General features: G+C 44.5%; 1 protein-coding gene across 2 annotated transcripts in view; it reads left to right on the plus strand.

The window, feature by feature from the left end:
- Nucleotides 1-25651, plus strand: part of BARX2 (BARX homeobox 2) — an 84224-nt gene that overhangs the window by 41113 nt on the left and 17460 nt on the right. For both annotated transcript variants that reach the window (XM_033205358.1, XM_033205357.1), the window contains exon 2: nt 21132-21432. In XM_033205358.1, the coding sequence (XP_033061249.1) occupies nt 21132-21432 (301 nt within the window). The remainder of the gene's footprint in view (nt 1-21131; nt 21433-25651) is intronic.

A 25651-nucleotide genomic window follows, 5' to 3' on the forward strand; every position in this document is an offset into this window, starting at 1 on the left:
ACGTGACTGGGGCTTTTAGCCCCCTTCTTAGGCTCCTCAGAGTCCATGCGGAGAATGACTCAGCCAATTTCAGAGATATGGATTCCTTTTGAAGACTGCTGTTTCATCTTTGACTTTTATAGGAAAGACTGGATTGGATGGGCTGGCTGTTCTCTGTGTGGGCACTTGAAAGGCAAGGCCTTCGAACTTGGCCTTCAGGTGTGTTCAGGGCCAAGGGCTGGTACACGGAGGAAGTATGGATGTGCTTTTTAAATCAGCACTGTGACTTGAGTTTTGCCATTTCATCTTGTAGTGTTTGGGAACTGTGTCATAGATTGTTTACCTAGCCTTGACACTCAGTGGTTGTTGAGGAGTGAGTAGGGTGTGGTTAGGGGGTGGAGGCGGGAATGTTGGTTGAGAAAGACTACAAAAATGTTAGTGTGCTGAGAAGTAAGAGGAGCAGTGCTTGGGCATGGAAAAGTTCGGCATGACAACCTCTTCCTACAGACACTTTCCCAGAAATTTCTCAGGAGGAAGGAGTTGTTTCCAGTGGATTATCTTTGACTATGGTGCCCAAAGAATCTTGACACTAAGGATTTATAGCTTTTACTAGTTCAGAAGATTAAGAAATAGTAGAGTCCATTAAAAATGCTTGGAGTTTGTTGATCTGTTAGGGGCTGGTCATTTCCTCCTTGAACTCTGACCTGCTAGAAGTTCTAATGAGTAATGAATGGGCTAATGAGTTGTCACCTTTAGTTTATATTTGAATACTACCTTACAGATGTGAAAACTTGAACCTGACTCTGATAGCTTCATTATGGACCCACAAATGTAACCAACTGATGGTTTCCACTGAGATTTTGGCTTGGTGTAATTCGGCTGCTGCTTGAGGCTATTTTTGGAGGCTTTTGGAGTATCGTAGGAGTACATCTATCCAGTGTCTTTATTTTTATTTTAAAAGACATTACAGCACTCTTGTCTTCTGCCAGTGCTTTGCTAAGTTGTGGGATAAGCAAATGGACACAGCTAGATGGGAAGGGTCACTGCTCTGCCCTGACTAAACTCCATTCCCCAGGACAGGGAGGCCCCGTCCCCTGAATATTTCTTATCTCCTGCTCTCAGCTGCGTGGTGAGGAGGGAAGGCAGATCTTTCCTGAAAGGATCAGGTGGCAGCTGGATGGAGAGTGGTGGGCTTGGGTCACTGGAAGAGAGCCGGGGCCCAGTGAAAGAAACGCGTGCCTGCAGGGCAAACTGCACTTTAAACTCTTCTCTTTCAGGGCCTAAAAGTTGCTTTTGTCAAAAATCCTCTTTTCTGTGCCAAACCTGAATAGCAGAGATGAAAGCACGCTGCAGCTGTTAGAGGGGTGTAGCTCTGCTGCAGAATCAGAGTCTATGTTGGTTGTTATACTTGGTGTGGGAATTGGGTTCTCTGATGTTGACTGCAAAAGAGGAGATGTTTGGCGAAGGATTGTGCTAGCCCAGAGTTCCTCTGTCAGATAATAACAGTAGCCTGCATTTGTATGGCCTTTGCAGTTTACAGTAGTGCCTATAAAATAAAATATGTCAAATATTACATTGTCATTTTCGTAAGTTTTTATTTGCTGATACAATTTCAAAACCTTGTCCTGATATCCATCTTATTAAGTAGGCAGAAGAGATCCTACATTTTAAAATTAAGATACTTTAAAACTCTGTGCTTCGAAATAATCTTGGTAAAATTTGACACTGCAGTTTATTGACCTTATTTGTCTTTCTGTAGAGAGAATGATGATTTTTGACCCTGTCACCCTGAGCTTAGAATCTAGGGAGAAAAGGAAGCATTTATTTGTTTTTGCATTTTGTTTTGTACCACATTTGGTAGCTTGTTACAGCTGAGGAAGTAAATTGACTAATTAGGGGAAACCCAAAGCACTATTGATGTCTATCTCTAGGCGTAATGGTTGCAAGTTCTATAAAAAGGCCTCTCTACTTCTCATGTGGTCAATAAGGAAATGGCTCATGGAAAATGAGAAAATACCTGAACAGCTGGCTGCCAATCTGAGTTCTCTGCCCATGGGTGTGGCTTGGCTCAGTTCTTTGGACTTGGTAATGGGGTCATTATTTCTGTGTTCGATGGATTTCAGAATGTCATGTTATTTCAGCCCGAGCGGTTCCCCAGGAGACACAACTATTTGCCCTCTTCTTCCCGGGACTGAAACTAGAGTGCCTTCTTTCTTCCAGGCAGGGAGAAACCTCTCCAAATAGGGCTTCCTTTATCTTGTAGAAGTCACTTAGTTTTTCTGTATGTGGGAACATACATAGCTTTTTTTGGTGTATACATTTCTACAGTTTGAAAATTTCTACATTGAAACATATTGTTTCCTATTGAGAAAAAGTTGATGTGATCTCTATCACATAAATGAAAACATATCCTTTATACTGCCTTTTTCGTTTGGGAATTGGACACCCTGTCACGAGAATTATGGGGGCCTATTCTCATGTAGTGTAACCAACGCCTGGCATAGCTCATTAACACACCTTACAAGGTTTTAACTATGTGGGAACGCACATCAGCTGCCTGGAAGACAGAGTGTCAGAAAGGAAAGCCTCTAGTAAGTTGTATAGAAAGTCCCCAAACAACATCGTTTCATTCAATGTTGTTTCATTATAATGTTGATGAAAAAAATGAATCTTGGCCTGGCCACTGTCCGTGTGGAGTTTGCATGTTCTCTCCGCGTCTGCGTGGGTCTTCTCTGGGTCCTTCAGTTTCCTCCCACATCCCAAAGCTGCGCACATGAGGTGAACAGGCGTGCCTACATGGTTCCAGTGTGAGTGAGCGTGGGTGTACATGTGAGTGTGCCCTGCGATGGGAGGTGTCCTGTCCAGGGCTGGCCCCCGCCTGGCACCCTGAGCTGCTGAGACAGCCTCTAGCCACCTGCACCCCTGAACTGGAATAACTGGGTAAATACTTACCCTACTTGATTTTATTAATCATTCTTCAGTGTTTCTATAGTTCATATTTATTTCAGTGTTTAATATTAGAAATGTCTTTGTCTCTGTTTAGAAGTTTGATGTTTTTTGTCACTAGAAACGTACTGTAGGAACTTCACTCTTGTTTGTGTCAATTAGCCTGTGGGAAAATCGGTTTCTTATATGACGTTTCTCTTAAAGCCGAAGTTTCCGAGAACCTTTCTATAATATTAAGTGAGGACTTACTTTAGTTTAGAATTTTGGGAGGTAGCATGATATATACTTAAAGGAGGATGGCCATGAATCAAACAGACTTCTGTTCAAATCCCAGATATGTGACCTCATCGTTGGATAATTTTTGTGTGGAGTGAAAGATGTACGTGCAAAGTCCAGCCCGTAGTGGTGCCCAGTGAACTTCCCTTCCTTTTGTCCCTCTGTCCTTGGCCTTGAGACTTGCGGGGAAATCTAAGAGACAACAGGCTGATTTAGCGGCTTGTCGAGCCTCTCAGCTTGCGGGCGGTTGACCCTTCTGAGGCCCTCACCACAGGTGCAGCATCACTAGCAATATTATTATTGTTGCTGTTTTTGAGATGGAGTCTCACTCTGTTGTGCAGGCTGGAATACAGTGGCAGGATCTCTGCTCGCTGCAGCCTCCACCTCCTGGGTTCAAGCGATTCTCATGCCTCGGCCTCCCAAGTAGCTGGGATTACATGCATGAGCCATCACGCCTGGCTAATTTTTGCATTTTTAGTAGAAATGAGGTTTCGCCATGTTGGCCAGGTTGGTCTCTATAACTTCTGACCTCAGGTGATCCATCCACCTCGGCCTCCCAAAGTGCTGGGATTACAGGCATAAGCCCCTGTGCCCGGCCTATCAGTATCATTTTTTAGTGAACAAATCAGTGTCAGTGTTGTGGGCCTTCAGGTTGTAATGCAATCCAAGGTCTACTGTTCCTTTCCCCTCTCCTCTTAAACACATATTAGCCACATTTGGGGAAATTTTCCAAGCAGAAGCTTTTTGGATTGGGTGTTAATACATCAGACCATTAGCTGTGAAACTCGGATACACTCAAGCTCTCCCCAAAATAGACCACATGAAGGAGGAAAAGAAGAGCCCGAGGCCATGCACGCACTCAGTATTTGGTGGCTCTTGCCCAGAAAGGCAATACAGTGATGTGAACAGAACACTCGTTCTCTCCTCTGGAGGCCTGAGCTCTGTTTCTATTTCAGACCTCAGCTTTCTTCTGTGTGACTTTGTTTAATGCCCTCTGCCTCATCCATCAAAGACTGGATGAGAAAAAATAATCTCTGTTCTGTTGTTTAGTGTGTTATTAGGTATAAATCACCTAATCTCAAAGCCTTAATTGTATATGGTGCACCCATGGGAATATCAGGTAAGTAAATAGTTTCTAGTTTATTACCTCACTTCCTTGTGAACTGAGATGATTGAGCAGAGCTGGAGCAGTTTATACGCATGCATTAATATTTTGTTCTTTGCACACGTATTCAGCTAATATTTGCTCAGTTGATATCCTGTACGAAGTACAGGAAGAACACTGTGGTAGACAGAAGTAAAAGGCAAAGACTTTAAATGCGGTTGAGAAATATTAGAGAGACGCATTGTTTCCTAGTATGATATTATTCATAAAATCATTGTACCTTGGCACCAAAAAGGGACCTTCAAAATCATCTCATTCCTTCATTTACAGATGAGGAATATTCAGAGCAACAAAGACCTCACTGTGGCCCAGAGGCTGAGCAAGTTTAATGGGGTTGTCAAGACCAGAGTTCAACCTTCATAGACAGAATTTGGCTCCGTGCAGGGAAAGAGAAAGGCCTTCTTGCTGGGGGGAGCCACTGTCTTTGGTCCTGGTAGCCAGTTGGACACCATGGTCTGCGAACTGATGTGCATTGTGTTGCAAAATCTTATTGCTGTTATTCCTATGGTTACCCCTTATTATAGTAGTGTCTTCAAGAGGAAGACTCAAACATGAGTAAATATTGATGTCTCATGTAAAAATTTTCCCTCAACTGTTTGGGGATACACTGGCTGCCATTTGTTCTTAACAGCATAAATAAAAGAGAACGGGAGAGGAACTCTCATTCTGTCCAACAAGATCCTTCCATCAAACACAGAGCTTCCCTTTCCTCCTTACTTCAACAGGTAGATGCCTTCAAAGTTGGAATCCTTTTTGCAGCATAGTTTTATGACCCCTGTGTGCATTAGCTGCATAACCACTAAGGATACACATCTATTATAAATTAATAGAACACGAAAAAGAGAAAATCAACGGGATTCCATAGAAGTCATACAACTCACTGTGTGACATGGAAATGTCCTGATGGAAATGCCTGTATGATGCTAGTCATCACAGCCATGGGAAATCTTCCGATCACTGACTAGATTTTGGGGTCCTTGCCAGACACTGGTTTGTTTGCAGGTGCTCCGGTTTAACGACTTGCCTTCATGTTCCAGCAGAGAGCTCTTCCTGCTTGTCCTTACTCTGCAGAACCGATTCCAACATCAGAAGGTGAAATGAAGCACAAATGCCTTTTCCTCTGTTTTCTCTACTCCTGAGGTTTTTGGTTTTACTTTTTTTTGGACAGTTATAATTCGGCAAATTTGTCTACTTTTATACCGTCATATCTTAAACTTTTACCTGTTGCTTTTTATCATTCAGTTTGTCTCAGATTGGAATCTCAGCTAACCTCATTCCTAGAATGTCAGTTAAATGCCACTCTTTCAGGAGAATCCTGACAGCCTGTACGTGGTTAGATCTTCCTGAATACTCTTTCTCTTCCCCATAGAGATGGGGTCTTGCTATGTTGGCCAGGCTGGTCTCGAATGCCTGGCCTCAAATGATCTCCAGCCTCATGTTTCCCAAGTGCTAGCATTACAGGCATGAGCCACTGTGCCCAGCCCCTAAATACTCTTTATAGCACCTGAACTACTACTTTTTAAATCATCTGCCATCCCGGCTAGACCCTAAGCTGGGCAAGGACCTGGTCTGTCTTTTATGCATTTATTTAGTTAAATTGCCTTCCTTTTCTTTTTTTTAGAGATAGAGTCACTCTTGACACCCAGGCTGGAGTGCAATGGTGCAATCATAGCTCATTGCCACCTCCAACTCCTGGGTTCGAGTGATCCTCCTGCCTCAGCCCCCCAAGTAGCTAGGACTACAGGCACACACTACCACACCTGGCTAATTTTTAAATTTTTCATTGAGATGAGGTCTCATTATGTTGCCTAGGTTGGTCTCGAACTCCTGGCTTCAGACGATCCTCCTGTCTCAGCCTCCCAAAGTGCTGGGATTACCTGCGTGAGCCATCGTGCCCAGCCAGGACATGGTCTTCTCGTGTATTGTTTTATCTCCAGTTAGTGTATAGATCTCTTGTATCTACACTAGGGATTCCACAATTTATTTAATTGGATTTTATTCTTTTTTTTTTTTTTTTGAGATGGAGTTTCGCTCTTTTTGCCCAGACTGGAGTGCAATGACATCATCTCGGCTCACTGCAACCTCCACCTCCGACATTCAAGTGATTCTCCTGCCTCAGCCTCGCAAGTCGCTGGGATTACAGGTGCCCACCACCACGCCTAGCTAATTTTGTATTTTTAATAGAGGTGGGGTTTCACCATGTTGGCCAGGCTGGTCTCGAACTCCTCACCTCAGGTGATCCGCATGCCTTGGCCTCCCAAAGTGCTGGGATTACAGGCATGAGCCACTGCGCCTGGCCAGATTTTATTCTCTTTTATCTCCCTTTGTTTTTAATTCTTTGCAACTAAGGCAAGTTATAAAGAGATTTAAGTCAGGATTAGAATGTGTAGGGAGAAGAATGAAATCAGATTGCATTTTTTTTTTTTTTTCCTTTTTCAAGACGAAATCTTGCTCTGTTGCCCAGGCTGGAGTGCAGTGGCATGATCTCGGCTCACTGCAACCTCCGCCTTCCAGATTCAAGCAGTTCTCCTTCCTCAGCCTCCCAAGTAGCTGGGATTACAGGCACCTGCCACCATGCCGGGCTAATTTTTGTATTTTTGGTAGAGATGGGATTTCACCATGTTGGCCAAGCTGGTCTTGAACTCTTGACCTTGTGAGCCACCCATCTCGGCCTCCCAAAGTGCTGGGATTACAGGTGTGAGCCACCGTACCCGGCCCAGACTGGATTTTTAAAATTACATTTTTTTTTTTTTTCATAAAATATTCTGAGTTTGGCAGGTGAATTCTCCTTCTGGGTAATCAGGAACTTGCCTGTGGACCCAGGGGCCATGTGCAGAAAGGTAATCTCCAGTGGCTTTTTCTGGTAACTGGGTCCAGTGCCCTGACATTAGCACATCTCCCCAGCATGCCTGGTGGAGATTCCTAAACCAGGACTATAGTCCACTTCCAGGTCCATAGAGAAGGGGAGAAAGTTTCAAAACTTATGTGAAAAGGTTACTGAGTAACCTTGTTGAATGTTTATCATTCTTGAAATTCTCTTTGGCCATTTTCATTGGTCCTGTACTCTCTGGCTTCTGCTACTGCCTCTTAGGCTATATAATGTCTGTCTCTTCTATTGATGATTTCCTTTTCCAGCCCTGTTGATGAAGACGTACTCCAGTGTCTAGTCCTTCATCCTCTGTTTCTTCTCTCTCTCTCTCTCTTTTTTTTTTTTTTTTTGTTGCTGTTGAGATGGAGTTTTGCTCTGTTGCCCAGGCTAGAGTGCAGCTGGCTCACTGTAACCTCCCCCTCCCGGGGTCACGCCATTCTCCTCCCTCAGCCTCCCGAGTAGCTGGGACTACAGGCACCCGCCACCATGCCCGGCTAATTTTTGTATTTTTGGTAGAGATGGGGCTTCACCATATTGGCGAGGCTGGTCTCGAACTCCTGACCTTGTGATCCTCCCACCTTGGCCTCCCAAAGTGTTGGGATTACAGGCATGAGCCACCGCGCCTGGCCCATCCTCTGTTTCTTAAATCTTTCTTCTTGAGAGATGAATTCTGCTTTCAACCCTTCAACTTTGGTTTTCTGTGAATGTATGCATTCATCTCAGAGCCCTTCTGGGGAGCATCAGCTTGTGACTGTCTGACTGTCTTTGATACTTGGGTGTGTGATTGTCACTTCAAACTGTAAGCCTCATGTTTTCTCCCAAAACATTCCCACATTGCAGACATCAGATTTCTCTCAATGGCCCCAAATCCAGCTGTCACCGCGAGGGTCTGGAGTCTTCCTCTTCCTGTGTGTCTGCCTGTCTTCTCCCCACCCTGCAAGTGGTTTCCAGATACTGTTGGGGTGTCCTTGACAGTGCCTCTGGACTCCATCCCTTCCTTCCCCTCTTGTAACCCAGCTCCTGCTCTTTTCCCAGCTCACTCCATCGCCAGGCACTGTACTCTAGAACCCAGCAGTCTGCCCCGAATTCCTACAGCTCCTACACCACTCAGTCTTTGCCACGTGTTTCTTAATCTCCCTCTTTACCTTTAAATAATTAGGTTTTTGAGGGCAGAGATCAGAAATTGCTTCTCTTCCTGTCTCTACCAGTCGGCACAGAGCAGAGTAGCTGTTCAACAGAGTTCCCTAATGATGATGACAGTGAACCAGAGGATTCCTCCCAGGAAACTTTCTGTGTAGACTTTGCCTCCATGAATGCCAGGATGTCAGCTAGAAATGATTGAGCACAAGGTATGATGCAGAGGGATGGATGAGGTTAGCACAACAAAGCAGTGTTGTGACTTCTTAGTGAATAGAGACATCTTTACAATATGGAACATTCATTGGGTCTGCTAAGTTGGGTGTTTGAAAAAATCAGTGCCTTTTATGGAATAGTTCTTCATTGTCTTTCATACTCATTTCCAATGTTATCCTCGAACAAGCTTGTAGAGAAGTGTTAGTATTGCCACTTTATAGAAGAGAAAACAGAAGCTTCGAAATATGACCAAGGTCATAGAGCCCAAAGGTGTCAGAACCACATCTCCAGCCCTGATACCCTGATTCCAGATAAAATCAATGCACAAAGCATGGAGTTCAGCACCAGGAAGATGGAATTTCAAATTTTTTTTTCCTAAAGAAGGTTTCAATCTCGTGAGAAACAGATGGGTAAACAACTTAAATCCTAATTCAAGGTTTTAATTAAGTAAGAGTGAATAAGGACACAAACAAAATGTGTGGGTGCATGAAGGTAGGAGTGATTAATTCTGTCTTTGTACTAAACAGCAGCTGTCCTGGCAGCTTTCCATCAGGGAGTGCTTGTGAAGCATGGATGAAAGCAGGTGTGGGTGTATATGGAAAACAGCATGGCCGGGAGGAGAACGACCACGCCATGTCCATGTGCTCATTGACCAATGGAGGTGAAGGGTGGTGGAGGCTGCGGGCTGGATGATGACCGAATTAGGTGATGTGACATTTTAGGCAGCATGAGAAAGTCTAGAAACCTACCTGTTGGGTTAGCTTAATTGATCTCACTTAGCTCCCAGCATTGCTGAGTGGTTTTGAGGGTGTCTACAGTTCTAGTAATATTGCGGGGATAAGGTGATGAGACTTGGCTTGTCTCTGCAAAATGAAGAATCTGAAAAGAAGGTGTGAAGCAATGAGCCTTCCAAGGTCCCTCTGATGTCCTTTGCTTATTTCCCAAACTTTCTTCATTTTTCTGAATCTCCCTAATCTTTTCTCCCCACTCCACCTCTCTGCCCTTTCTTTTTAAACCTCTGTAACCTTCTTAAGTTTTTATTTAACTAGAGGGTTATTCCAGAGTCTCTATCATGGTAGTCTAATGTGGATTTTAGAATACATTTATTCCGTGTTTCTAATTCATTTACATTTAACTCACAAAATATCCTTCCTCCTCTTTTTTCTTTCTTTTTTTTTTTTTTTTAAGAGGTAGTTAATGGCTAAGGCATTTTGTCAGCCTTTGCGTTGGCCTCTTAAAACATTTTCTGTTTTCTTCAGTCACACAAAGCTGAAATCTGTAGAGAGTGCATCTGTTTCATTCACTCTTGCTGGACTAGAAACTTGGTGAATCACAGTTAAAAGGCTACTCAGAATCTCTTTGTATTTCCTCCCTCCCTCTGATCTCCTTTCTCCTGGGCTTACAGATAATGTGTATGGGAACACGGTCATGGAACTTTCATGTGTGGTGACCACCAACACTCAGCTCTGCCTTAACGCAGCTCGCTCTCAGCATAAGACAGGGCAAAGTAACTTACTTTAACCACTCTGTATCTGTTTTCCCTGCAGGTTTTGTTTGTTTGTTTGTTTGTTTGAGACAGAGTCTCACTCTGTTGCCTAGGCTGGAGTGCAGTGGCACGATCTCAGCCCACTGCAACCTCCGTCTCCCGGGTTGAAGCAATTCACCTGCCTCAGCCTCACAAGTAGCTGGGATTACAGGCGTGCACCACCACGCTTGGCTAATTTTTGTATTTTTAGTAGAGATGGTGTTTCGCTATGTTGGTTGGCCAGGCTGGTCTTGAACTCCTGACCTCAGGCGATCCACCTGCCTTGGCCTCCCAAAGTGCTGGGATTATAGGCATGAGCCACCACACCTGGCCCCTCCTTGCAGTTTTTAAAAATTGGCTTTGGTTCTATCTTGTGACCCCAACTCCATCCTTCCTTGCCTGTTACCAACCTTGAGAAGGGCTGTGCCTTGGTACTCTCAAACTGTTCTGTGGAGTTTTTTTTTTTTTTTTTTTTTAACAGATCTACTAAACCAAAGTAACTATTTGGGGAGTGTTGGTAGTTTTAGGAAGATGTTCGGCCAGGTGAGCTTTTCTGCTGACTTCTCCGAGCTCCCTGGTTGCTGTCAGGCTTGGTACATGGCTGCAAGGGCATTGGAAGACTTCCATTGAGCAAAGAGAAACTGGCCGACTCTGCTATTGCTGAATCTCGCTTTGCATGTGAATGCACAGAGGATAAGAAGATACGTATGCATGCTTCACAAGTAGGTGTGCTTTCTTGATAAGAAAATTAATCTAATTTGGCTCAATCACTGAGCATCATGAAACTAAGTGAAGGGAGGGAAAGAAAGGGAACCAAGTGCCCCCTGGCTACTTCAGATACATTAATACCTTTAATCCTCACAATAATCTAGGAGGGAGAACTGTTATTGGCCTGACTTTATGGGACATTGAAACTAAAAAAGTTTTGGTAACCTGCTCAGGGTCACTGCATGAGTCAGGAATAGAGGCCCTATTTTTTCCACTACCCCAAATTACCAGCCAGTTGGTAGGAATGGGAGCTTAGGGGAATACTTCGGTGTGAGTGATTTTATGGTTTTTTTTCTAGGAAACTCAGCTATAGCTGCCCAGTTGTCCATGGCGCCCATCTTCCAGGTTATCTGCATACTTCAGAACCTGTGTCTGTGTGTGTGTGTGTGTTTATGTCCCTCTGAAGCTTTCTGTGTATATATAGGTCACACATTCCTGCAATGTAAATCAGTCAAACAGGCAGCTTAGAAATTCTTATCCATTCAGACCTTTGGCCCTTGCTTGTGTAAACTGGAAATGTGGGTGGGGAGAGTCAATCTGGGGACTGGAATGTTGGAGGAATGGAAGAGAAGCCCACTGGAGGTGTGTGAGGGCAGAAACTGTACTTGGGGGATTTTGCTCTGAGGTTCAAGTATGGCTGTAGCTGCAGGCACCTGGCTTCTACCATGAAGGAGGACTTAGCTGGAGGAGCTGTGCCAGGAACCAGCAACCCTGGAGTGGGTACATGCCTGGCCCAAGCATGTTCACATGCACAAGTTCACTGACCGCTTTCAGAACCAGCATGACTGAAAATACTCTGTTTAGCCTACCAAATGTTCTGCATCTCCCCAAGCTCCCTGGATGTCCCCAGCGTTCGCCAACCACTCGTGTACTCAGGTTTTCCAGAATCCAAAAACAAATTCTCAAAAAAGCCGAACATTTGGCAGGGAAGTATTTGTAGGTAAATGATACACACAGTTATGTGATCTCCATCCTAGAGGAAAACATTGGTTAAGGGGATTCGTTGAAGAAAAACAACTATTAGAAAATGTGTTCAATGGGGTCATGTTTACGCCCCTTTTGTCAACTAAAACTGTGTGTGTTTAAACAGTGTCTTTGGTTTATTACAATCATCACACTCTCAGTAGCAGCTAATGTGCTTGAATTTCACAAGTGTATGTGAACGATCTAGGGTAGCAGGGCAGCTGTCCCCAGTCAACGTTTTCACATTGTGATAATTCTCAGGAAAGAGAAAGACATACTTAGAGTTGTACGTTATCTGTCTTCTCAGTAACTGAAATGTCTCCTAATGTATGCATTAATTTATAATTTTGCACTGTTTTTAAAACTTGGGTTTGATTTTTAGTCAAAATACAGATTTATGGTGGAACTCATTTCACAGTACTTTTTTGCAAGAGTAGGAAATGTTGGAATGCAAGCGCTTTGTGAAATTAAAGCTCTGGGTCAATGCTACTTTGTTGGAAATCAAGTCATATATTAAAATTAGAAAAGACAGCAAGCAGCTGGCTCAAGTATATTTTGTCTCAGTTTTCTGCTCCCCATGGGTTTGCTTTTCAGGAGATCCAGTGGTTTGTAGCATACACATGACCCACCAACTCCCATTCCAGCCGTGCCTGTTCTTCTGAACTTCAGAGACACATATCAAATACCAAGAGCTCAAGACAGTGCCTCATTGCGATTCCATTTACTGACAGTGGTGGTCCTTTTAAGATCCTGAAATGTTTCTCAGCATCACAGCAGCTTTGTGTGTGCACCTCCAACTTCAGGAGGGTGCTCTCAGCCAGTAGGGGAGAGTACGCTCTTAGAGCAGAATTTGCATCAGAACATTGGGTCAAAATTGCTGAAACAATGGGTGATTAGGATGTTGCTTTAAGTCACTATTATTTATCAGAAGTTGTTTTTTTTTTTCCCATGAAGATTTTTCATTAGGTTTAAGCTTTATGGAACCAAATTGCCCAAATCTCTAGAAGTCATTTTTAAATAACCAGCAATTGCTTTTCAGCCTGCTAAAGGACAGAATCACCAGTAGAGTCATTTCTATAAATTAATCTATAAGGTTAGTGTAACTCTAATCAAGTTTTTAATGGGACTTGTTTTCTTTAGAGTCTAACACACTGATTTCTAAAATTCAACTGGAGGCCGGGCACGGTGGCTCACACTTGTAATCCCAGCACTTTGGGAGGCTGAGGTGGAAGGATCATTTGAGGTCAAGAGTTTGAGACAAGCCTGGACCACACAGTGAGAGCCCGCCTCTAAAAAAACATGGAGTATGGTAGTGTGTGCCTGTAGTCCCAGCTACTTGGGAGGCTGAGGCAGGAGGATCGTTTGAACCTAGGAGTTCAAGGTTACAGTGACCTATGATTGCACCACTATACGCCAGCCTGGGTGGCAGAGGGAGATCCTGTCTCCAAGGAAAAAACTAAAGTTCAACTAGAAAAATCAATTAATGACAATAGCCAAGAAAATTCTGTAATAAGAATGAAGAGGGGGACTCGTTCTATCAGATAAGAAAACTCCTAAAAACCCACAATCATTAAAGTGGAGTGATCCTATAATAGGATCATCTATTAGTTCAGTAGAACAGAACAGAATCTGGGAATAGACCCATGTATACATAATATAACCCAACTATTTCTAGGCCCCATATGGCCTAGTGGATGTAAAACAGAAATCTGACTATGGAAGCCTTGAACATGAAGATCTTTATTTTACTTGTTCTTAAAGGAGTATATTCATGGATTTCACAAAGTATACTCCCTAAAATATTTTCCAGAAATCTTCTCTAAATAGCCTTCACTCTCCCGCAAGGTGCAAACTCATGGCAGCCTCTATAAATGTGTCCCCATCTCTCTGGTCCTTGTGGTTTTCTAACTTTTTCTTCCCCCACCCATTCCCTGCCCCCCATACATTGTGTTCCCAGTCTGGGACCACTTCCACAGAGGGCAGCCCTTGGGAAAGGTAGTTTTTCCCCCAGTTTGGCTGCTTTTCTGGAGAGCAGGAGATTCTCAGAATTCTGTGGATGGAAATTCCCCAGTGGACTCCCAGAATTCTGATGAGCAAAAATTCCCAACTTCATTTATTTGGGAATTTACTGTATCTCAACCCTGCCATTTTAAGTCACTGAACTAGTCAATATATGGTGTTAGGGTTTTTGGCTGTCCATTCGGAAAAAATAATGTGACACATTTATATTTTATAAAATAAGCATTTTGTAAGCATATATTTCAATAGATTAACATACATATGACTGGATTTAGGTCATATATAGATGTACATAGGAACAATTCTGTAAGTTTATCTCTAAGATTTGGGGTTGAAAGCAGCGAGGGGAGTCTTCTACTTTATGTAGTTTTGAATTGTTTTAAATTTATTTTGTAGCAAATATGTGTAACATTTTAATTTCTTTTAAAATTTCCTTTTAATTTATATTTAGTAAAAATTCACTCTTTTGGTAGAAGAACAAGTTTTGACAAATGCAAAAAATGATATAACCAACTCTGTGGTTAAGATCCAAAACAATCTTAGCACCTCCCCTCACATTCCTCCAGCCCCAACCAGTTCTCCTGTGCTTCCCCTTTGCGGTTAAGCTCTTCCCCGACCCCTAACCTCTGGCAGTCTATTCTCTATTCCTAGTTACGCCTTTCCCTTAATGTCCTATAATAGAATCATACAGCCTTTTGAGTCTGGCCTCTTTCACTTAAGCATAGTCATTTGAGATTCATCCACTATTCAATAGTTTTTTGTTCTGTTTTGTTTTTTGAGACAGAGTCTCACTCTGTCACCCAGACTAGAGTGCAGTGGCATGATCTCGGCTCACTGCAACCTTCACCTCCTGGGTTCCAGCGATTCTCATGCTTCAGCCTCCTGAATAGCTGGTATTACACGCATGCACCACCACGCCTGGCTAACTTCCGTATTTTAGTAGAGACAGGGTTTCCCCATGTTGGCCAGGCTGGTCTCAAACTCCTGGCCTCAAGAGATCTACCTGCCTCAGCCTCCCAGTGTGAGCCAATAGTTTTATCTCTGTATTTCTGAGTAGTATTTCGTTGTGTGTCTGTACCTGTTTTTGTTTATCCATCCCCAAATGAGTGACATTTGGATTGTTTCCAGTTTTTGGTTAATTAATAATAATTCTGCTATAAACATCGGTACACAGGGTTTTGTGTTTTCTTTTCACTTGGGTTAATAGCTAGTGGGGGTTTTGATAGGTCACATGGTAACTGTTTGTTTAACTTTATAAGAAACCACTAATTCTCTTTCCAAAGAGGCTGTAACATTTTGCATTCTCACCAGCAATGAAGGAGAGTTCCAGTTGCTCCACATCCTCACCAGCACTTGATATTGTCAGTTCATTAAAAACGTCAACCATTCTAGCAGATGTGTAATAGTATCTCTCTGTGGTTTTTAATTTGCATTTCCCTCATGACTAATCATCTTAAGCATCTTTTCATGTGCTAATTTGCCATCTATAGAACCTCTTTGTTAAAGTGTCTTTTCAAAACTTTTGCACATTGTTATGGGGTTATTTTTTAATTGTCAAACTGTGAGAGTTCTTTATGTATTCCGGGTAAAAACTCATTTGTCAGGTGTGAGATTTGTCAGGTCTCGCAGTGTGCAGCTTTTTTCATTTTCTTTACAGTATCTTTTACAGAGCAAAAATTGTTAATTTTGATGACCAGCTTTTTGCCTTTTTATTTTATGCATCATGCTTTTGGTGTCATGGCTTAGAATTCTCTGCCTAACCCAGTGTCACAGAGATTTTTCTCTAATGTTTCTTTCTAAAAATTTTATATGTTTGTGTTAATACTGAAGGTCTATGATCCATTTTGAGTGAATTTTTAAAATAATTTATGAGGTCAAGGCTTTTATTATTATTAATATTATTATTGTTTTATCTGGATGTCCAATTGCTCCAGCACCATTTTTTTTTAAAGCAATTTTTAAAATTTTATTTTATTTATTTATTTATTTATTTTGGAGATGGAGTCTTATGAGTGCAGTGGCATGATCTTGGCTCACTGCAACCTCTGCCTCCCAGGTTCAAGGGATTCTTACGCCTCAGCCTCCCAAGTAGTTGGGATTACAGGCGCGTGCCACCACACCCAGCTAATTTTTGTATTTCTAGTAGAGACGGGATTTCGTCATATCGGCCAGGCTGGTCTTGAATTCCTGACCTCAAGTGATCTGCCCACCTCGGCCTCCCAAAGTGCTGGGATTACAGGTATGAGCCACCACACCCAGCCTCATTTGTTGAAAAGACTATTATTTCTCCACATTAAATGATGTTTCTTTTAAAAGAATGAATATGGTTCAAGAACCCAAACATCTTTTGACATAAAGGGAGAAAATTGACATAAAAGGAGAAAATTCTCTAGACCTTTGGATTCTGAATGGGCTAAAGAGCCCCCCTTTCCCAGGAGAACACCCGCAATGTTTGTTTTACTAGAAGTGTCATAAAACTAAACATATTTTATACTCAATTTCTGGGATTTCTAGACTGATTTTCTTTGCCTAGCTTTTAGAAGAAGTTTTAACCACTCCTTGGGATCAAGGGTCAACGAATGATTATTCTTTTTGACACACTGAACATAAAACAAAACTTTAGAATGAAAATGAAACTTGTAACTCATTTAATGTAACTTTCCTTTTTAAAAAATTTTTAAAAAGAGACACACCTGTGCAAAATGTGAACAATGCAGAAGTATCATCTAGATTTGGGGATGCCAAGGGACATGGCTTTCCTACTGCTTCTCTGTCCCCTCCTCAGTGTCTTTGGCCGGCTCTTCTTCCTCTCTATGACCTCAGATGTTGATGTGCCCCAGAGTTCAACCCTTGTATTTCTTCATTTTTTTATTCTACTCACTCCCTTGGTGATCTCATGCAATTCCATGGCCCAAAATGCCACATAGACTCCCAGGAGCTGTGTCTCTAACCCAACCTGTATCTGACTGACTCCTCAACACATGCAAGATGTCTAACAGCAACTTATCTAACACAGAAATCATGGTTTTCTCATTCAGTCCTGCTCTTTGCCCAGTCTTTTCCATCTTGGTAAAGGGCACCATCCTTCCTCCAGTTGCTAAGACCAAAACATCAGGCCTCTCCTGGCATCTGTCTCTCTCATACCTGACATTCAGTCCTTCAACAAGTCCTCTCAACCTTAACTGTAAAATACACCCCCTCTCACTGCTGTAGCTGCTGCCTCTGGTTTAGAAGAATACAGCCTGGCCTCCTCACTGGTTTCTCTGCTCCCACCCTGGCCCCTGCAGCCCAACCTCCTTAGGGATCATTAAAGACATCACTCAGATCATGTCCTCCCTCAGCTCACATCTTGCCAATGGCTTTTTAAAAAATCACATTTTGAATAAAATCCAAGTGATTTGCCCTGACCTACAAGGCCCTGCGTAATCTGGCTCCAACAGATCTCTGCCTATTTTTCTCTCCTGTGACTTCTGCCCTTGCTTACTCTGCCTTTCTGCTGTTCTTTCAACCCATGCTCATTCTGCCTTTAGGGCTTTGCCTTTGCTGCTTCTGGGGCTGGGGTGCTTGTCCTGTGCCTTCTCCAGGCTGTCCTCTGCGTGGGGGCACTTACCTGCAGAAGGGTCATCTTCCCACCATGGCCTTCCCTGACTCCTCATCCCCAATACCTGCCCTCTGCGCCACCTGCCCCATCTTCATACTTTGCTGTATTTTTTATTATAGTTTATCACTACCTGGTATTATTTACATATTTACTTGTTTATTTGTTTGCTGTCTGCCTCCCCAAATGAATGTAAGCTCCATGAAGGCGGGACTTTATAGTATTCATTGCTATCTCCTCAGCTTCCAGAGCAGAGTGTTCCCCATAGTAGATGCTCAGTAAATATTCATGGCTGGATTGAATGCAGGATTAGATGCAGACGTGTAGATTCCTTTTCACCCTGTTTTATTCCAAGCCTTTCCTCAGAGGTTATCACTGTCAATAGTTTGATAAGTAGCTTTCTAGACTTTTAAAAATGCATTTATAAATGCAGACAAAAAAAAATCTTAGTTTTAAAGAATAATACAAATTTTTTTTTTTTTTTTTTTTTTTGAGATGGCGACTTGCTCTGTTGCCCAGGCTGGAGTGCAGTGGCGTGATCTCGGCTCACTGCAAGCTCTGCCTCCCGGGTTCACGCCATTCTCCTCCCGGGTTCTCCGCCTCCCAAGTAGCTGGGACTACAGGTGCCTGCCACCACGCCCAGCTAATTTTTTGTATTTTTAGTAGAGATGGGGTTTCACCATGTTAGCCAGGATGGTCTCGATCTCTTGACCTCGTGATCTGCCTGCCTCAGCCTCCCAAAGTGCTGGGATTACATCCAAATGATTTTACATCGTGTTTTTCTCAATAATACATCCTTAGGTATTTTCTCGTATTAGTTTATATAGAGAGTATCCATCTATTCATCTCTCTTTCTCATCAGTTTATATCTTGTTTTTTTCTTTTTAAGAGACAGAATCTCTGGCTTGGCATGGTGGCTCACACCTACCATCCCAATATTTTGGGAGGCTGAAATGGGAGGATTGCTTGAGGCCAAGAGTTCAGAACCAGCCTGGGCAACAGAGACCCTGTCTCTACTTTAAAAAAAAAAAAAAAAAAAAAAAAAAAAAAAAGACCGGGCGTGGTGGCTCAAGCCTGTAATCCCAGCACTTTGGGAGGCCAAGGCGGGCGGATCACTAGGTCAGGAGATCGAGACCATCCTGGCTAACACGGTGAAGCCCCGTTTCTACTAAAAAATACAAAAAACTAGCCGGGTGAGGTGGCGGGTGCCTGTAGTCCCAGCTACTCGGGAGGCTGAGGCAGGAGAATGGCATAAACCCGGGAGGCGGAGCTTGCAGTGAGCTGGGATCCGGCCACTGTGCTCCAGCCTGGGTGACAGAGCCAGACTCTGTCTCAAAAAAAAAAAAAAAAAGAAAATAGAGACAGGGTCTCACTCTGTTGCCCAGGCTGATCTTGAACTGCTGGCTTCAAGCAGTCCTCCAGCCTCAGCCTGCCAAAGTGCTGGGATTATAGGCATGAGCCACCACACCTGACCTAGATAGTCCTTTTCAATGGTTACATTGTAGTTCATACTATGGATGTACCACAATGTATTTAATTATTTTTCTGTTGAGAGATATTAATATATAGGTTATGTCCCCCATTCATGATTATAAGCAAGACTGCAGTGAATATACTTGTACATAAATCGTTGTACACGTAGACCTCAAATTGCAAAATTCCTGTCAGTGACTTGGTAGATACTGCTTAATTTTTCCTCAAAGATTATACTATTTTACACTCCCACCAACAATATATGAATGCCTGTTTCCCCATATGGTTGCCAATGCTAGATATTACCACACTTGCAAAATATTATTCCGTGTTGGGCAAAAAAATGTTTAACTCTTACAAAAGAGGAAGGTGATACAAAGCCTTACTTACAGGTGGATTGTTAGTCATATCCTATAATGATAAGCTTCTTAGTTTCTAGATTACACATTAGCCTGCTAAAGAAAGATAGTCTCTTGTGAAAGAAGTGACAGACTTAAAGGAGTAAGGTGATTTGAGATGAGAAACATCTTATGCCTTTTTAAGAAACTTCCAACTTCTTTTTCAAGAAGTATCATTTCAGAATGTGTGCTGTGAGATCCAAACCACAAGCCCACATATCCTCATTTTCTTGCTATAAAATATCATTCCCAAGTGATTTTTTTTTTCTTAAAAAGAATCCATAGCACAAACGTCAAGTGTTGGAGTTGGCTGGAGAGTTAATGGAAGTTGTAGCAAGTGGTGATTTATTGTTATTTAACCACTTTGTGGTTTCTGTTGGGCCTTGCTAGAAGTGTACTCCAAGAACAAGAGAAGTTATTTGTTTTAATAACTGTGACTGGGGTCCAAACAAAGGCATGGGAAGGAATAAGAAGGGAAATGCCAACCCGGAGAAAAGAGCTGGAACACAGGTAGTACCTGGGTGCTTCCGTGATGTTAGTCGGTTTCAACTCAGAGCTAGTGTGAATGTTGGTTGGCTCAGATGCTGGCCGTGGCCTTGAAGTCACTTTTCAGGGCTGGACTGAGTCCCAAAGGGCAGCCCCTGGGTCTTCTCCATTTTCATCAGATGTCAAATGGGAAGGATGAGAGGTCCTTTTGTGGCATCAGTATATTAGAGTTTGAAGGATTCTTTGGAATCAGCTACTTTTCTTACCTTATAGATGATGAAACTGAGAGATACAATGATTTACACAGGTAATAATCCAGACATTTTAAGCTCTATGTTGAATAATCAAAGGAAAAAGTTTGTCACTTGAACTTTACAGATTTAACAGATTGTTGGACAGAAAAGGACTTTTGCCTTGAAATTCCTAATGCAGGAGTGGCATATAACTGCTATGTATGCCACCATACCCTGCCCTGGCCACCTGCCCATAGCAGACATTGTTAATCGACCCCAGCACCTTTTCCTCAGCCAAGCTCTGGCCAGCCTGAGAATCCTCCTTAACGTAGTGCTGGAGGCACCAGTCATACCAATCTGACCTTTCATGTTATTTAAAATCTGTTTGTCTCCCTCTTCTAAATGATGTAGCCACGTGATTCATGATGTGCTGATAGCATGGGACTTCAAGCCAGAAGAACTTGGTTTGACTCCTCCATCTGCTTCTTCTTCGTTACATTATCTTAGGCAACTCACTTAACCTTTCTGGGGCAATTCACTCCCTCTGAGATGAGAAAGTTGAATTAAATAATCCTAAAGCATCCTGTCAAGCTCTGAAAAATGCTATGATTCAAGGTACACAGACTTCTCAGGAGGAATTCATAGCTACAAGCATGTCTTTTTATAAAGACCACAGGTGGTTCTCAGGAAGTTTGCATATTACAAATCTATTTCGGGTTTCTGAAATATGTGTTTCTAGCTTTTCCTGACTACTTCTTTTCATCTGCCTGGTCCCGTGGACCAAGAATATAGGGATTCCGAAGGGAGAGAGAGGGGAAAGATCCGCTTAAAACCAGAGGACTTGCAGGAACCTCTTCTTGGCGGTGGGCTTCATCCTCCTACACCAAGCTGAGCAGATCTCTGTGCCTGCCCCACAGCTGTAGGTCTTCAGTTACTTCTCCTTCCCCTTCCTCCATCTGTACCTCCTTAGGAGCAGGGTCCTCCCTGTCAGACAGACCTCAGCCAGTGGCCCTCCGCAGGTCCTGGCCTGCTTCCCCACACCGTTCCCTGTGGTGACCTGCCTCCCCGCTTGTTTTCCAGGCTCCCCTTCCCTGCGGGCATATCCACTCCTCTCGGTGATCACCCGCCAGCCCACCGTCATCTCCCAGCTGGTCCCTGCCACCCCGGGAATCGCCCAGGCACTGTCCTGCCACCCAGTCACTGAGGCGGTCTCTGCTGAGGCCCCAGGGGGCGAGGCCCTAGCCAGCAGCGAGTCAGAGACGGAACAGCCCACGCCCCGACAGAAGAAGCCCCGCCGGAGTCGCACCATCTTCACCGAGCTGCAGCTCATGGGCCTGGAGAAGAAATTCCAGAAGCAGAAGTACTTGTCTACCCCGGACAGGTGAGGACACAGGGAAGGGACTCTCCGCAGTGAAGGCCCTTGAGGACGGGAGACTTGCTCCCATTGTGGGCCATGGAGCCAGAGCACTGCTGCAGTAAGGCAGGACGCTGTGGCAGGAATCCACTCCTGGGCTCAAGGCATCTCAACCTTGGTTAACAGAACCCAACCTATGTGAATCCACCACATAGTCCCTGGAGCCTGCCTGTGGCTGAACTTACACTCATTACTCTTATCTCCATATTTGAACTTAACTATTTCAGTATCATAAACAAGGTTAAGTTTAGCAAATTGTTGCTCAGGTGGTCAGCTGGGAAACAGGCTTGGTTTTTAAGCCACTCACTCTTAGGATTGGAGGCAGCAGGACTAGATCTGGAATTAGGATTCATGATCTTCTCAATCTCCTCCACAGCCGCCAGCTGATTCCCCACTGACTCAGCTTGCTGGCCTGCCTATTGCTTGGGAAGGGCTGGAGTGATCCAGTTGAGGAGGTCAGACATGTTGGTGAATTTGATGGATGTCAAGTGAGAACCATTTGACTGAGACCCAGGAGGACCTGGCTGAGAGCCCCTTCTTTGAACTCCTCTGAGATCCATGTTGGGGAGGCTGTGACCCTTGCTTTCTTGGAGGCCTCAATGCCTCACCTCCTTTTCTTTAATTTACTATTTTAACTGGAACATATGCCAGAGTGTGTGTCTGGGCCGGGTATTGTGGCCCACACCTGTAATCTCAGCAGTTTGGGAGGCTGAGGCAGTAGGATTATTTGAGGCTTGGAGTTTGAGACCAGCCTGGGCAACGCTGTGAGACCCTGTCTCTACAAAAATTGAAATACGAGCCAGGTGTGATGGCGTGCACCTCTAGTCCCAGCCACTCAAGAAGCTAAGATGGGAGGATCACTTGAACCCAGGAGTTTGAGACTGCAGTGAGGTATGATTGCATCAGATTGCATCACTGCACCCTAGGTGAGACCCTGTCTCCAAAAAACAGAAACAAAAACAAAAACAAACAATAGCCGGGTGTGGTGGCTCATGACTGTAATCCCAGCACTTTGGGAGGCTGAGGCAGGTGGATCATGAGGTCAGGAGTTCAGGACGAGCCTGGCCAAGATGGTGAAACCCCATCTCTGCTAAAAATACAAAAATTAGCCGGGCATGATGGCAGGCACCTGTAATCCCAGCTGTTTGGGAGGCTGAGCCAGAGAATTGCTTGAACCAGGAGGCGGAGGTTGCAGTGAGCTAAAATCATACCACTACACTCCAGCCTGGGCAACAGAGCGAGACTCGGTCTCAAAAAACAAATTGTGTAGCTCAGCGTCTCAGCTTGTTCTTTCAAACTGACTCTGGAGATGACCGAGCTAATAATGTGTGATCCTAGTTACTGGGGAGATTTTTCAGGTCCTTTTCCCTCTTCTTTTGCCTACTGCCTTAGCCATATCAGGTTGGACACTAGTCCTATCAAAAAGGAAAGGAAGGAACCTCAAATGAATCTCTTAAGCTATGTAGTAGCTCTTTGATACAAATTTAAGTGACAGAGGAGTCTGCATATCACCGACTAAAAGGGGATTTAACTTCTGATTCCGTTAACGAGGCACCATCAGCTGTTTGGTAAGGGTCTTCTGGGTGCCACTAGGGCACTGTGGCAGGGATTACGGTTCCAGAAACAGTCGAGACAGTCCTGTTGTGACAGAAAGGGATCATGGGGAAGGAACGACTACAGGAACAAAGACACAGCAAGCCAGGCGCTGGTGCCTGTGAGGTGCTGAGTGCAGTAGGAACACAGGGTATTGCTGAGTGTGGGAGACGGGGTTAGGGAAGGCTTCTCAGAGGAGGTAACATTTAAGAAGAGCTTTGATCCCAGGAGGGACAGGGCGTTCCGCACTGAGGGGTTGGCACACACAAGGCAAAGAAGCGTGTCTCGTCGGGTATGTGGAGGAAACTGCAAGTAGCCAGGACATCTCCAGCTTAAGGTGTGAACAGGGAAATGGTAGAGGTGAACTGAAGGGTGGGAAGGACCTCGTATGCCTGGCTGAAATGTGAACTTGGTTGTTGAAGCAGTTGGCACTGCCTTTATGAGCTGGAAGTGACATGACCAGACTTACATTTTAGAACTGTCTCTGTGGTGGCACCATAAATGATGGATGAGAGAGGCCACAGATGGAGCAGGGAACAGTTAGGAGAGAATCCAGTGATCATCACTGAAGACTTGAATTAAAGGGTGGCAGTGGGAATGGAGAGGCAAGAATAGAGTGGAGGACAATTTATTATTATTATAATACTTCAAGTTCTGGGGTACATGTGCAGAACGTGCAGGTTTGTTACATAGGGTATACATGTGCCATGGTGGTTTGCTGCACCCATCAACCCATCATCTACATTAGGTATTTCTCCTAATGCTATCCCTCCCCTATCCCCCCACCCCCCGACAGGCCCTGGTGTGTGAGGTTCCCCTCCCTGTGTCCATGTGTGAGAGGAGGACAATTTTGAAGACAGAATTGGCAGAATCAACATTGCGGGAGGAAGCAAAAAGGGAGTTGAGAATTCTGTGGTTTCTGGACTGGGCTAGCAGGGGGATAGGGACACCATGACCTGAAGCTGGAAGACAGAGGACAGAGTAGACTTAGGTGGCGAAAGGTTGAATTCTGTTCTAGACCTGTACATTTGGGGTGTCTTTGGGCAGATGATGGAGACGGGTCTGTGAACCAGAGGTTAATAGATGGGATCTCCAGGTATGACATGGCTGTTTTCACTTCCCTAGCATATCCCCTGGGTGCATGAACGTGTGCACCCAGGGGAGCGGGCACCATTGTCTGTGGTAGCATGGTGGTGTGTCAAATCGGCTTTAGCACTCATGGCTAACATTTTAGGCTGATTTTTCAGAAGTCAGATAATTGTTTTTTACAGAAATATTGGTTTTTCATAAATCTCCTGGGGCTCCCTGGTACTTGCCCAGGCATCTCAGGTCACCTCCGCAGGCTTGATTCACTTGTCTGGGAGGACACCATAGGCTGGCATGGAAGCTGCCATCTTCACCCGCCCTCTCAGAGGTTCCCCGCCTCCCTACGTGACCAGGGCCATGAGCACTCCCTCCTCCCGCAGCTCTAGCCCCCCTCCTCTGTGTTTGTTTCTCCAGTTTCCTAGGTGACCCCATTTAAGCAAATATGCAGGGAAGTGAGAATTTGTAACGGTGGCAGGTAATGAGAGAAAGCTGATGACAGTGAAGCATGTTTCTGTAGCCAGAGTGAGTCAGGGCTGCATTTTTCCCAAGTGAGCTAACACTGTTTGCTAATGCAGTGGCAGAGCTGTGAACTGAGCCTTCCATTGACTAATGCACCTGATGGCCTCAGGTGAACTGGGCTCGGGAAGGCGCCGCCAGAACCGTGGAGGACCCTTTTCCAGGGAGGCCTGGGAGACCAGAAGTCTGTGGGGTGGCCCCCTGGGTTCTTGGTTCTCAATGAGTGGCTGCTTGGGCAGCAGTGCTGCATTTGTGGGGACAGCCAAGTGCTGTTGGCACTGGGAATTTATTGGCTTTAGCTTGTTAATCACTTTCAATAAAACTGCCAGCTTCTAGTAGTCCTTCTACAGGGATAACCCGATGGATGTGAGTGCTGATTTAAGACCAGTTCCAGGGTCCCCTGAAGGAAGACTCTGTATTATTGGGGCTTTAAATTATGCAGCCTGATCAGAGCAGGGCGACTGGGCAGCTGCACCTGAGACCGTCAGGGCCGGTCCCTGTGGGCCTCCCTGATGGTTAGAGCGCCCCAGGTGGAGAGCTGCAGCTGAAAACCCACACCTGAGACTCCCCATGAAGCAGGCAAATGAGACCGACTGTGGGCCCGAGATTCACAGTCGGCAATCCTCAGAAACCTAGGGCCTTTCAACAAGTGGGGGTCGCTGCCCAAGCTCTGTCAAGGGCAGTTGTCCCAAGTTGCTGCATTCGAAGTCCACACTGCTTTGCTGAGCAGGGCTGGCGTGGCAGTGAGGCAGCTGATGTTGGCTTAAGGAGGTGGCTCTCCGGTTGGTGCTGAGGTAGACCTGGGGTTCTTATCCTGTCGGGTCAATGGTTGTTGTCTCAAGGACTGGCTTGGAAGCCTGGCTACGGACTTCCCTTTCTCATTCCACTTGTCCCACCTGGTTGTTTGCTGCTGCTTGGGATGAAGCATCCCTGTGATTCCCTTTGACAGGTTCAACTTGTGCAGATACATCGTGGGTGGGGGTGAGCCCCA

Source organism: Trachypithecus francoisi, unplaced genomic scaffold (genome assembly GCF_009764315.1).
Source record: "Trachypithecus francoisi isolate TF-2019V2 unplaced genomic scaffold, Tfra_2.0 Lachesis_group8, whole genome shotgun sequence".
NCBI lineage: Eukaryota > Metazoa > Chordata > Mammalia > Primates > Cercopithecidae > Trachypithecus > Trachypithecus francoisi.